At 30.7% G+C, this 15,196-nt stretch overlaps 1 protein-coding gene across 14 annotated transcripts; it reads right to left on the reverse strand.

The window, feature by feature from the left end:
- Nucleotides 1-6,900: 6,900 nt before the first annotated feature.
- Nucleotides 6,901-14,632, reverse strand: LOC140880201 (uncharacterized). Of its 14 annotated transcripts, none has more exons than XM_073284440.1 (14): nt 14,484-14,632; nt 13,648-13,896; nt 11,538-13,230; nt 11,087-11,414; nt 10,848-10,939; nt 10,497-10,655; nt 10,064-10,394; nt 9,547-9,738; nt 9,260-9,480; nt 8,698-9,177; nt 8,107-8,217; nt 7,838-8,008; nt 7,377-7,436; nt 6,901-7,289 (listed from the first exon to the last, which is right to left on the reverse strand). In XM_073284440.1, the coding sequence occupies exons 2-3, from the start codon at nt 13,832-13,834 to the stop codon at nt 11,660-11,662; spliced, it is 1,758 nt and encodes a 585-aa protein (XP_073140541.1). In that variant the 5' UTR covers nt 13,835-13,896; nt 14,484-14,632; the 3' UTR covers nt 6,901-7,289; nt 7,377-7,436; nt 7,838-8,008; nt 8,107-8,217; nt 8,698-9,177; nt 9,260-9,480; nt 9,547-9,738; nt 10,064-10,394; nt 10,497-10,655; nt 10,848-10,939; nt 11,087-11,414; nt 11,538-11,659. The 14 variants fall into 14 exon arrangements, with proteins under 14 accessions (XP_073140541.1, XP_073140538.1, XP_073140533.1 ...); XM_073284437.1 differs by having other exon boundaries at nt 8,698-8,754; nt 9,121-9,173; nt 11,538-13,896; XM_073284432.1 differs by having other exon boundaries at nt 8,698-8,849; nt 9,121-9,173; nt 11,538-13,896.
- Between the last annotated feature and the right edge of the window lie 564 nt (nt 14,633-15,196).

Here is a 15,196-nt window from a genome sequence, read left to right on the forward strand (position 1 = left end):
AACATTTTGCTTTTGGTAGAAAATTACATTTTACATTGTTCATGAATTAAAAAATATTTATTTTAACCAATAAAAAGTGAGTAATATCAGGTTTATATAATTATTAAGTTTGTATAATTATTATTTAACATTTTGTTCTTCATATCTATCTATACAAAAATATCAAGGTCTCAAAAAATATTTTTTAATTTTATTTTTTTAAAATTACTATCGGAAGTTTTTAACTTTTTGTTTTTATCTTAGAAAATTTTATCATTTCATTCACAATTTGAAAATTTTGCTTTTGGTAGATAATTACATTTTACATTGTTCATGAATTCAAAAATTTATATTTTAACCAATAAAAAGTGAGTAACATCAGGTTTATATAATTATTAAATTTTTATAATTATTATTTAACATTTTGTTCTTCATATCTATTTATACAAAAATATCAAGGTCTCAAAAAATATTTTTTAATTTTATTTTTTTTTAAAATTACTATCGGAAGTTTTAAATTTTTGTTTTTATCTTAGAAAATTTTGTCATTTCATTCACAATTTGAACATTTTGCTTTTGGTAGAAAATTACATTCCAAAACAGTTAAAAAAAATATTATTGTAAATAATTTCAAAATATAAAAAAAAAATTAAAACTTCCGATAGTAATGTTTTTAAAATAGAATTAAAAAATATTTTTTGAGACCTTGATATTTTTGTATAAATATATATGAACACAAAATGTTAAATAATAATTATACAAACTTAATAATTATATAAATCTAATATTACTCACTTTTTATTGTTCATGAATTCAAAATTTTATATTTTAACCAATAAAAATGAGTAACATCAGGTTTATATAATTATTAAATTTGTATAATTATTATTTAACATTTTGTTCTTCATATCTATCTATACAAAAATATCAAGGTCTCAAAAAATATTTTTTAATTTTATTTTTTTTAAAATTACTATCGGAAGTTTTAAATTTTTGTTTTTATCTTAGAAAATTTTGTCATTTCATTCACAATTTGAACATTTTGCTTTTGGTAGAAAATTACATTTTACATTGCTTATGAGTTCAAAAATATTTATTTTAACCAATAAAAAGTGAGTAATATTAGATTTATATAATTATTAAGTTTGTATAATTATTATTTAACATTTTGTGTTCATATCTACCTATACAAAAATATCAAAGTCTCAAAAAATATTTTTTAATTTTATTTTAAAAACATTACTATCGGAAGTTTTAATTTTTTGTTTTTATATTTTGAAATTATTTACAATAATATTTCTTTTAACTGTTTTGGTTGAAAAAATACGCGTTACATTGTTCATAGATGTGAAAAATATTTATTTTTAGCCAATTAAAAAATGAGTAATCAAACTGATATAATTATTAAGTTTGTTATTTGTATAACCTTTTCATTTCTATACAAAAATATATAAAACTTATAAATATATATCCGTTTTTAATTTTAATTATAATATGTTTTTCAAATTACTATGAGAATTTTTAATTTTTTGTTTTTCTCTTTTCAAAACTGATTTCTTTACAAAATTATTTCCTTTTATTTTAGTTATTTAATTAATTAATTAAATGAAAACAAATCCCACCCATTTTGTTTTTCTCTTTTCAAAACTGATTTCGTTACAAAAATATTTCCTTTTATTTTATTTATTTAATCAATTAATTAAATGAAAAAAATCCCACCAAAAAAATGAAATTATGGAAAATTATTTTAGGCTCATTATATTGTAACATTTTTTTGATTCATTTATTCTAATCAACACACTATTACTCACTAATGAATGCATTTAGTTAATGTGTAATAATTAACAAGCCATGTATTTTGTATTTATTTATATAAAAGTTTATTCATTTACTTTTATGTTCTAGTTAATAATTGACTTTTACATTTATATCCTTATTTGTATTCACTTTTACATAAAATTGTGTAGAATAAAAGGGCAAAGTTGTAAATTCACAATTGTAAAACTTTGCCTTTTTATTCATACTTTTAGATAGGTAATAATAGAAATCAATTAATTAAATGAAAAAAATCCCACCAAAAACATGAAATTATGAAAAATTATTTTAGGCTCATTATATTGTAACATCTTTTTGATTCATTTATTCTAATCAACACACTATTACTCACTAATGAATTCATTTAGTTAATGTGTAATAATTAACAAGCTATGTATTTTGTATTTATTTATATAAAAGTTTATTCATTTACTTTTATGTCCTAGTTAATAATTGACTTTTACATTTATATCCTTATTTGTATTAACTTTTACATAAAATTGTGTAGAATAAAAGGGCAAAGTTGTAAATTCACAATTGTAAAACTTTGCCCTTTTATTCATATTTTTAGATAGGTAATAGATATGAAGTCTGATTGATCCATTAAAGATTATGCCATCAAGTCTTGAAAGGTTTTAGTTGGGATGCTTTCAATTTATATAGCTTAATACAACCACCCTTGAAAATAGGGCAAAAAAGTTCATCAGTTTTTATGCATTTATCTATAACACATCGATACATCATATAATTCTGAAGTTTTAATTATCTAAATAAAAAAAAATGTGTTTTTCTTTTCATTCCGAGCTTGTTGATATTCTCAATGAAATCTTAAACATGGGGGATTTTTCGGGCTCATTGTTTATCTGTGATTCTTTTTTCTTTTTAATCTGTTTATCTGTGATTTTGATCCGCAATGATCCTTGATAGCGTAAACGATCGAGATCGACAAACATTAAAGACCAAATTTATAATTTCTCCGATATTATAATTCTGGAATTTACTTTTAGTTTCTTGAAAAAATAGAAGTCATGTTCATATTATTTATAAATTAGAATGACATGGTTAGTTTTAACGCATTATAATTCGGGAAAATTGTTTTTTTGGTCCTATATATTTGTCACTTTGCGATTTCAGTCCTTTATATTTTCAGATTTCAGTTTTAGTTCGCTATCTTTATTTTTTTGACAATTTTAGTCCTTTTTCCGACGTGGCGCCAATTCAGTGCTGATGTGGAGCTGACGTGTACAGTGCCATGTAAGCATTTTTTAATAAAAAAAACCGAAATTGCCAAAAATCAAAACATGCAGGACTAAAACTGAAATATGAAAACATAGAGGACCAAAATCGCAAAGTAACAAACATATAAAACTAAATTTTCAATTTTTCCCTATAATTCCTAATGAAGTTAGGACAATGTGTTCTCCAAGATGACATCTGATCATGTCAATTCTGACAGGAAATTATGGCTTTTCCAATTACAAAATGGGGTGTTAGATATTTCGTTTCTTAACAATTTAGGCTCATTTTTCATTTTAGTCTCTCTTTATTTAAATCATCGATCACGAGAAGAAAATGATATATAAACATGACGATTTCAAGATTTGATCGGTTATTCCAATCTTTGGATTTTGTATATATGTGTATGTATATATAAGGATCGGAGAAAAACATGAATTTCTGATTATTTAAGTATAGCTTTTGAAAATTTGAGGTGCTTTGGCGAGATTTGGAGAATAAATCGCGCGTTTAATTTGAATTATATTTAGGTAGTGCTTTGGAGATTTTTTAAAAAACACTTCTCATTTTTTTTTTCACAAATTAAAATTTAAAAATTTTGTGAAGAAAAAACTAAAAAACACTTTTTAATAGCTCTCTCAAGTCTCAAACACTACCTTAGAAACAAAAGTTTAATTATGCAAATGCTATATATGAAGTGCAGATGTAAAAATAGAAGTTTTGTTGAGCAACATATGAAATGATATCATATTTTGTAAAATAAAGGGGAAAACTATTTTGTATTTTTTTTTTTAATTCCCGACTGTTTGAGAACCCTATTTATCAAAGGTTTAAAACCATAAATAAATGAATATTATATATTTGGTAAGCTATAGCTAGTGGGCTTAATTGAAAGCTACAGTGGCATTTTGTTTATGATAACAAACAAATTGATGAAGGGCATGCCAATTAATTACTGTATACTTATTATTGTTATTATGGACATTAACCAAAGCTAGCACGTCTTTTATTTTGATTTTTTGTGTAGAAATTGGTTGCGTAAGTGATGTAAATTGTGCCATTTTCGGTAGAGCGGATAGCGTTTAAAGCAGATTTATGAGTTTCACCATTAAGTGGAAGCAGCAGTCAATTCACAGAGTCCAATTAATTGGAATGCATGAGATTCACGTAATTAATTATCAAGTTTTTGTTATGTGATTCAACAAGATCTTACTACATTTAAGGACAAATTAAACCCACAAAACGAAGAATTAAATTTTTTAATGTATGTTTATATATATATATATATATATATATATATATATATATTTATTTATTTATTACACTATTAATTATTATAACACAATTAAGTAGTCGTTTTCGAATCGGATCTCTCTCACTTTTATCGTGTGTGTGCATTTTTGCATGGAATTAGAATAGGGATACAGATAGGACGTAATAAAGGTTCAAATAATTGCATACCAAAACCAATCCATGGCCCATGGGGGTTGGTAGCACTCACATGCACATGCATGCATGATTAATATCATATAAATTACTTAATTTATTTTAAAAAAAATCCAAGATTTTAATTTTATATTATAATTAAAAATTTAGACCATCAATCATTAATGGGAAGATGATGGATGTCGCTTGATCAAATGCCTAATTTTCGAATGAAATGAAGTTACAGTTTCCGGTTGGATTATCCAAACCAGAACCTGCAATGTGGTCCATTTGGGTCACCACTTTAACATTAATTGGGCTAATGTTTGCGTGTCGACTCTTTAAAACATGCATATTTGATACTTGTGTTAATATGTTCAAAAAAAAAAAAAAAAATTCTAGCTATTTGACGCCACATATTTGCATTCTAAGGTTAGGTCATATTATTGGAAATTGAATTTGAGGCTTTTTGAATCCAATCATTAATTGGAGGAAAAATTTGACGTGTATGATTATGTTGATGAATTGTTGTCATGTATAATGTATTACTTGGACAGTTCTGGCCGGATAAAGTATTTGGTAAAGCCCAAACCTCTCTGTGTAAATCTAAGACTTATACGAATAGGTCTTCATCAGTGAAGTTCTAACACAGGCCCGAATAATTTTGGTCCAATCAAAGACACCATATAAGTTAATAGGCCCAAGTTTTTAGAGTTTCCGAGATTTTCATTTGCCATTTGTCTCACAGATCTGTGAAGAGTTTTTGTGGTGTTCCAATTTGTTATAAATCACAAGAGGATAAGAGAGATGAGTCATGTGTAATTTTTATTGAACTCAATAGAATATAAATATTTTCATTCTAAAATCAAGATTTGTTATCCGAATTATTGAACTAAATAGAATATAAATATTTTCATTCTAAAATCAAGAGTTGTTATCCGATTTTCCGAGGAGAAGTAATGGATGAATTTTTTAATATTGCATTTTAGGCCATCTCCAACCATAAAATTCATTTTGGTACAAGTTATTATTAGAATATTGTATACAACATCCATCTTCAACTCATTTATTTCAAATCTTACACTAAAAGAAATATATATTCTTGGAATATTCCTTTTCTTTTACATATATTAATTTTCTTTTATTTAACATTTTTTTACAAATTTAAAAATATAATGAAGAGTAATGTTTATATTTCAATTTAGTTACAAATTGTATTGTTGTATTAATTATTTTCATTTGTATTAGAATATTATATTATTTATAAATTAAATAAAATCATTCTTTAGTTATTTATAATTAATTTTAATAAATAAATATTTAAAATCAAATAAAAAATTAAACATCTTGTTATAAATTAAATTGAATAATTATAATTACATTTTTTTGTTAGAATATTTAATTATTAAAACAATAAAATAAATATTATATTATTACCTAAACATTATAATTAAATAATAGTATTAAAAAGAGAAAAAAAAAAAAAGAAAAAAGAAGACAATGTTCGCACCAAATTTGGTGCAAGAGCTTTTAATTAGGGGCGCTATTTTTGTGCAAAAAATAGCGCCCTCATTAGAAAACCAATTTGAGCACCGAAACTTTCACTTCATTTTGGTGTCGATTGGAGATGGTCTTAGTTACAATGTGATCTAAGCCGGATTTCTATTTTGAATGAAGTAAAATGAGAGCGAACATTTCATTAAGTTGAGAACATTTAAAATAAACTGTTGCAAACATTACCTAAATAATGTTTACAACATCTAAAAATAAGTGATTGTGGATTTTTTTCTTTAACATATTTGTAAATAAAAAAATACGCGATAACTTATTTTTAGAGTTTGCAAACACCACCTTAAGCTATGTAATTCGAATATCGATTTTGTTGATTTATCCACTTCTTCAGTTATTATTAAAAAAAATAAATAGCTAGCAGTAGTAGAAAATTATATACCCAAATAATGTGAACTCCACGGCTTCGAGCAACCTCAACAGTCTTGATTACATTTGGCACAATAGCTTCAGCACCTCTTAGATGTGAAGGACTACTTGGAAATACAAAATCTTTCTGTTTATAAAAATTACTAAACATTATCGTTATAATAAAGAATTGATAGAAGCTGAGTATGATATATATGTATATAGGCAAGAAATAAATAAAGTGAAATGTATTTAAATTTACCTGCATGCCTATTACAAGAAGAGCGGTGCTCTTCCACTTGGATTCACTCATTTCGATATAGATTAGATCACTTGGATTTTATGTGTGAGTGCACATTTATGATTTATCATTATTATCTAATTATGTTACAATCACAATATCACATAATTTTTGGTCATTATTATGGTGTTCAAAACATCTTATACGACCAAACATTTTAACAGCTTGCCAAGAAAAGTTGATGTTGCATCAACTCCCATACTACCGTATTTAAAATAAGAAATACATTGAAATTAATATACCAACTAATTAATAACCCAAATTATCTGGATTAAAAACATTATTTCACCTTTCCTTATATACAGATAATATTACAAAGATGGAACATGCATGTTCCAAACTTCAGGTAGAAAATGTGCTTCGTCACTTAATACATCTGATCAGTATATTTAATAATAATAACATCAAATGTTGCAATATACTTGTTTGAGAATGTTAGAGATCCGAATCCGATGAATGTTAACTCCTGTCGTCGCATCAAAATATAGTGTGAGATTGCTTATAATTGGACTTTCGAATCTGAATCTTCATTTGTAACACGTTGAACTTTCATCTTTTTCGTTCGCTTCAGTTGCTTCACAACGTCGAGCCGATCATCCGAATAGGGAGAGGGAATCTAATCCACGGCAAGACTGTAAAAAAATGAAAGGGAAAAAACTGCAAGAAATTTCGTATATAGAAGGGATCGAGAAATATTGCTTACAAGAGATGGTGTGTATTTCCTGATTGCTGCTAACATGGCCGAATGACCGACTGGAGAAACCTGACGAACAACGACATTAAATATGATATCAAGACCTAAGTTCTGACTTACAAGAAACCAAATGAACCACCATACATCGAGCTAATTGGTCAGCCACAAAGAAGAACCAAACATTGGGAGTAACTTTGCAAATCATGACTTTGCAATTCTTAAAATTATGATGCATCTTTGATATTATTTTACTATCTTATACGTTAAGGTAAAAATCCCTACCTGTACAAGTGTTAATATTGCAATCTACACTAAGATAAAATGATTGAGATTGGCCCTATGGCTATTGTCTCAGGTAGGTAGTAGGCCTCAGTAGCCTAACTAGGAAAATCGTGTATTACATTAAGTGCTCTCTTCACCATAGTTTGTCTACTCCAAAATTCAGCAGATCGCATCAAAACTGAACTTACTGGAATTAGCATTAAAATTGTTATTGGGACAAGAGTAACAACGTCGGTGGCTGCTCTCTGCATTTTTCTCCTCTCCCGCTTTGTAACTTTATGGCCGCATAATTTCTTGGCCAGAAGCCTCAGGGAATCCAATATATCTATAAATAGCAGCTGAGTACCCATACAAATATCCTATACCGAGTAATCCAGAATAGATAATTAGCAAGGACAAGAAAAACACAAAAAAAAGATAAAAGAGACAGATATGTATAAAGGATAAATAGACTCACAACACTCGTAGCAATTAAATATGCGGTTGTCTTTCTGAAAAAACACTGTTGAATGGACGTTGTAGTATGCCCCGAATCATCTGCGGTTCCAGCCTGGTTTGAACTGGGGTCCTGTTTTTCTTATAGGCTATTTATAATGGTTTCAAAGAACTTAAGCACGCATGAAGGACAGGGAGAAGAAGCTAAGGACATCAAACATTTAATCCATTTTACATTTCAAGAATCACGTTCTTCTAGAAGGAAAAATGAGTTTAATCTTTTAAATTTAATAAACTTAATACAATTGCTTGCAGAATCAATGTGAGGTCCGTAATAGAGAGTTCATAGATTTGATCAACATTGCCCCAATAATTTATCAAGAAATGTTGGTTTTATTCCCATTCTTATCTTGCTGTGAATTTAGAACCTCGTGTTACTCATTATATACTTGTAGAAGAAGGCGAATTAGAAGTTAATTACAGAAATCACTCTTCCTAAAAAAAAAAAACCAGTACTTAAGAGATGTGTTTGGTTCAAGAACAAAGAAACTAGGTAAAGTAAAAATGTTACAGCAGTTCTCAGACATTTATCCATCAGCCATATGACGCATACCTCAGTTTGAGTAGACCTGTTCCGTTGTCTCTCTCTCGTGTTCAATTCTGCCGAAATCTGCATAGCATCCATAACCAAAGATGGATTTTTTGCGCCATTAATAAGAAAAGAGAGTGCTGAATCAGGTTCTTTCACCTATTTTCTGAAGGTCGCTGCTTGAGAAAGTTGACAGACAAGTAAATTGATACTATAATATTACTCATTGTCTCATTTTAACAGGAGTATATATCTCATTTTTCTTCTTATGCAACTCAAAATTTTGAAGTATTTAATAACACAGGACCTCGTTTCAAGTGCTATACCAAAATGGCAGTCATGTGACAATAATGCCAATTGTGGCTCCCCAACATTTTATGACGAACAGAAATGTTATTATATGAACAGCAAAAAATGTTTCCCGGTTATCCACCAAGGCAAACTTACCTTGATACGTCAAAAGCAGCCCAGTATTCCTCCAGACATGATGACAGCAGGCCCTGACTAAGGACATAATAAAAATAGCTCAGACCTCTGATGCTTACTTAAAATACCGTTAAATGGTAATGACGGAGTTTGATCACACCTCTGGAGCAAGAATTCTAACAAATCAGAATCTAAAGTTTGCTGTATTGAACTGCTGTAGTGGGCAAATCCCGAAACTACATCATAGCATACGGTAGAAACAGAGTACAAAATAATCTCCTTCTCTGCCTGAATCGGATTTTTGGATCTTCTCCTTTCTTGGTATAGCTGGCAGTTATATGCAGCATAAAAGTCGAGCCATCCAATTTCATCAACAATTACCTGTTTAACATCAACTATTATGCTTTGATGTCTTCAATGCCAATTAAATGTTACAAACAAACTGACCTCCATTAGATGCTGATACACTGAAAGGGTCGAAAACTCGGGATATATGTAGAGGATACCACATTCCAAGTGACTGCAAAGGTCTTTTATCGCCTCTTCAAGGTCCTTCACATTGTGTCTTGACAAAAATAATCTTGTTTCTCTTCCTAGATAAGCAAAAAGACCAAGAATGGGCAAACTATTTTCTTGAACCTGCTGGCACCAGAAAGACCGTATAGATGGCATTTGATTAAACAATGGAAAAGAAAAAAAAATGCAAATAATTACGAGAAGTTACTCTCAAGATTAGAGAGGTTTTTGTACTTTCAGAAGTATGCACATAATAAATGAAGAATCTAAACAACGTAGCTTTACTATATATCTGATTTTTTTGTGGGACAAAGCTAAAGTTTTTTGAAATACAAAACACAAGTTCATACATAGTTTATCTGCCATGAAATTTGTGTAGCTGGAACTCATGCTATATAATTTTTGCAGTGTAAGAGATATGATGAAATTTGGTGAAGAGTGAGCAAACCTTATTGGAAAGAATATGCTTGCCTTTAGTAACACTCTCTCTTCGGAACGCCATAAAAAGTTTTCTCTGAACCAATACAATCCAAAATTATAGATCTTCAACATTCTTACATGGAAGAATTTTACCTCCGAAATGAGACAAGACGTCCTCTTCAAATTCAGCCTTGGTAGATTAGTACAATTTATCAACAGAAACAAGATCATGTGTAGTGGTAATGAGCTCGATCAATGCATTTTCAATTGATTTTGAAAACAAGGAACAAGAAATTCTGCAACTCAATTTTCCCACAGCTGCACAACAAGTGATTGCCACAATTGTTCCTGCAACACCACTGAATTCTTTGTTTTCTAAGAGTTCCCGCACGACTTTTCTTTGATATATATATATATACATATATTTTAAAAACTCTTGTTTCATCGTTTAGTTTACAAACCTTCCAGCATAATCCATGGACCATTTCTTGAACATGGGCATAAACAATCCAGCAATCCGTGGAACTTCCACCGTTCTAAACCACTGCACCAAAGTGGGATTCCTCACGCATAATTGATTCTCTATGCGTTCTCCAAGAAAGTTTACCTTTGAAGACAGACTGGAACGCGACAAAAGAAGAAAATGTCATGACACGATCACCAATCAATCATTCAATATTTAGCTGTTTTCTGATCAACATATATAACCTAATGTGGTGGTATGCAGAAGTAATGAAGTATCATTGTTCCATTATATAATTATCAAATCTTATGCATCCAATAAATACAAGTTTCCAGGCACGTGCACGTACATTTGATGAACACAAGAAAGGTTGTTACTGCGTTTGTGGGAGAGAAGCACCTCCACTTCAAGTGCTGCTTTCAGAAATGCATACACTGGAACCTGCACAAATTTGTAACATTCATCAGTTTATTAAAAGTATTAAAGAAATGGTTGAAAACTGTTTCTCCTGTTTGTACATTGAGTACATTTTTTTTCACTTCATCACTCTCTGTGTCAGTAGACACAAAGACCAGCACAATTTTATACCTGATATGCGATGTGTTTATGCCAGGCATGCACATCTACCCCGTTCCATGCCATTGCAACTGGTGGACCGGTTCTAACCATTTCAAGTTGTTGTATCGAAAGAGATAAACTTCTAGCAGATTCATGCAACACCCACACAATACAATCAACCCGATTGAATTCCATTTCACAGTACTGGTTATCCTCCAACACGCTTGGACCATAGTAGGGAGAGGATGCCATTGATGATAGAGCCCTAGTAGGAATCCTTTTCGATGACAATATTGCAGATGCATTTGCGAGGATACATTCTTTTGGATGGAACTTCTTCACAAAGGCTGACTTCCACCTATAGAAAATTCTAGAAGTATTTTAAGACTTTTATTAAATATCCAAACTACAGATATGTTGATTTATTTTTTTAGAATGTCAGATCCGACATGGAAATACTTATAGAATGGAAATAAATCACCTGTGTAATCAGAAACTGCATCAACCTCCGATAACCTGCATCTCTAGCCAAACCATGATCTCAATGAACTGGAGTTTCCATAACGAACCAAGGCAATAAATCCACCTTTTTGCAATCAACCATTATGTAATCGCTCCCACACGTCTTCCATTCATACGGTCCAAGTTGCCACTCATGACAAGTTCAATAATTTTTAAAGCTCTAGGGTAATTCCTCATCCAACCGTTTCTTGATGCTCTTTTCAAAATGCAAAATGAACCTTCATTCGGCTCACAACCATTCATGGCCATATCTTTTAAAAGTACGATTATTTGCCAAAACATTCCTTTCTTGAACATTGCTTCCAGTATAGCATTGTAAATAAAAATATTAGCAGAAACCCCATTCTCAAGCAATTGGTCCCGTAGTTGAAGGGCAAGCGAGATCTTACCTCCCCTGCAAAGACTATGAATGAAGCAACCATAGGTGCTAGCATCTGGTTTCAGATTACAGCGATGCATATCTCTAGATAGTTCATATAAGAGTAAATCATTGCCTTCCCGTACTGAAGCACGCATTAGAATATTGTATGTACCTGTGTTGGGTGAAATCCCAATGCCTTTGATATAGTTGAATATTTTTTCTGCCATTCCAAGTAACCGCTTCTTGCATAGGCCAATGAGGAGAGTATTTAAAGTGACCGTATTTGGTCGAGGACCATCATTGACCATAGACTCTAAAAGCTTCAAGCCTTCAGAGATTTTCCCCATGGTACAGAAATACTGAATCAGACATGTTGAACTTACTACATCAAGTTTTATTCCTTCAAATTCCATCCTGTACAAAATCCGCCGTATCATGGAGGAATTTCCCTGTTTACATGCTACAGACAAGATTGTATTGAAGGAAATCAAATCCGGTCCTATGGTAAGCCAGTTGGCACTGTCCATTAATTCTAGAGCTTCATCGACGTTATTTTCCTTGCACAAACCTTTCAGAATTGTATTGTACGACACACTGGTTGGTTTAAATCCCTTCTCCATCATACTTTCCATCAGTGACAATGTTTCCCTCGAATTACCATCGCAGCATGTCGAATGCAGATATATATTGTAAACCACATCATCTATAGAACAGCTCCTCAAAACAGTATCAACTAACAGCTTATTGGCAATCTCAATTTTGCCACTTTTCAGCAAGCCTCCAGCCAAAGCAGAATAAGTAAACAAATCTGGAAAGAAACCCTTTTGATCAATAACGCGAATAAGTTCACCAACTTCAACCACCCTACCTTGATGGCAAAGCTCACGGAGAACTATATTGTATGTAACCAAATCAGGAACACATCCTGCCTTTTCCATTTTATCCACATATCTTAATGCCTCGTCAACTTTCCCATCATCACAAAGCGACTTGATAACTATAGTGTAAGTTATTTGATGAGGCTTACAGTCATCATTTTCCATCTTATTTAAACATCTAAAGGCTTCAATCCACAGCCTTTCTTTACTAAAGCCATAAACTAAAGCAGTATATGAGCGAACAGTATGTGCAATGCCCTTCTTTTTTAACCAGCCAAAAAAAGCCAACGCCAGGTAGCTCTGCTCAGACTTGCACAAAGCCCATAGTAGATGATCAAAGAGACGGCCATACGGAAAGCATTCCTTCTCCAAAGTTGCCAAGAAGAAAAAATATGCTTTCTGAAACATTCCAGCTTTACAAAGACCCCAAATCAAGGCACTTACAACATAATAAGTAGGAATGTAATTGACACTCAACATGATCTCAAACACTCTCGCAGAATCTAAAACATTTCCAACTTTCAGCAGCCTCCTCAACAATTTGGATAAAACCGTGAAAGAAGGCAAAAACCCACAATTTATCATATCTTCAACAATTAAAATCGCACCTTTTAAACTCCCAAGAAAAATAAGCCCGTTCAAAAGGGTATTGTACGTCAACAAATTTGGGGTCGGACCGAATCTTTTCATTCCAATATAAACCTCAAAAAACTCATCAAGCACGACACTCCCGGATTTGAAATAATGATAAAAAATCCAATTGTAGTCAGAAACAACCGGTTTCCCTTGCTTTGTGAAATTCAAAGTGTTGAGGGCATTTATAATATTACCTGTAGTTGCATGCTTCTGCATTCTCTGTTGTAGTTCAATGTAATCTAGCACCACATTATCATCTGATGACGAGTAAGCATCTTGTGCAGCACAACACAAAGTGGACACACTCATGAAAGATGAGTAAAAACAATATCTTTTTCCAACGAAGATTTTCGGTGAAAAATACAGAAGGATAGAATGCATTCTTGAACACACCCAAGAATTTTTCAGCGGCCCAGTAAAGCTGACTTGTAAACCCGTTTAATCTGCATAACATTAAAACAAAAAGTACACCAATTAACTATAAAACAAATTACATTTGATGCTTCCAGCGGTTAAATATTAGGAGAAGATTACCATCTACACGCAATTTATGAAATAATTACATGGGATAAACATCTTGGAGTTCTGCTTCTGTTTTTTGTCCGTCAGTTTGGACTGGGAGGAAGATAAACCCTAGAGATGAACCAACAAAACTACTGACAATGATACGTACAGTCTAAAGATAAAATATTTAGCAATATATTAGCAACTTTTGCTTGATGCAAGAACATGGTAATTGTGGTCCATTTCACAAAAAAAAAAATCTCAAGGACAAAAGCTAGATTCTATAAACTAAAATCCCAGAAAAAAAAAAACATCAGCAAGAATTTAAAATTGTAATGGCCAATCCTCAAGCAAGCTTTAAAACAAACAGCGTATCTTCAGAATTAGAAATGATAACCAAGTAAATGAAATCTTAGAAGACATCGAGCGGATTCCCTAAGAAGTAAGAGTTACACTGAAATTGAAAATTTTTCACAAATCTTCCACAAAAACAGAAGCATCACACGCGAATCAGATGCAATAATACCTTTTGTGAAGAAAGCTATGGCGGGCGGCGGTTGGCACGACTCGGCCATTGGCGATTTGTGAAATTGTGATATGAGAGTATGCGACTTGTCAGGAGCGGGAAGGAAGCCTAGGACTAAAATAAATAAAATTTAATTTTATTAATAATAGGAAACCTAGGCACTAACCTTAATATAACCTAATTTATAGTCCATTCGATTACATAAAAATTCGAAACCGGATTGGTAAGCCGAAAATTTCAGAATTTATATGTAAAATCAAACCCAAAAATCGCAAATCCGATCCTAATTAATTTCGATCGTTTTTCGGTTATATCTGAATAATGTGCCGCCTTAACTTTGATGGATTTCTTGATACTCATGACTCAATTAAGTTTAGTTTGGACATGCACTTATCAAACCTTTGTGTAAAGGAGTTTTTTTAAAAAAAATTTATAAAATAATTTTAAATTTTTTTTCAGAACAAATGTTTTTTGCACAACTATTTTATAAAAAATATTTTAGCATTTCAAAATTAATGTTGTTCATCTTTGTCTTTCATAGTTTTATTTTAAATAAAAACGTCTAAAAATATCTCTCAATTGTTCATTAAAAACTATACTTAGAGAACACTTTTTAAACAATATTTTTCAATAATATTTTACAAAAATTTTATCCAAACTATTGGAAATTTATTTAAATTAAAAATTTTGAATGAAAATTATGGATCATGAAT

This window comes from Henckelia pumila, chromosome 2, assembly GCF_033568475.1.
Source record: "Henckelia pumila isolate YLH828 chromosome 2, ASM3356847v2, whole genome shotgun sequence".
Lineage (NCBI taxonomy): Eukaryota > Viridiplantae > Streptophyta > Magnoliopsida > Lamiales > Gesneriaceae > Henckelia > Henckelia pumila.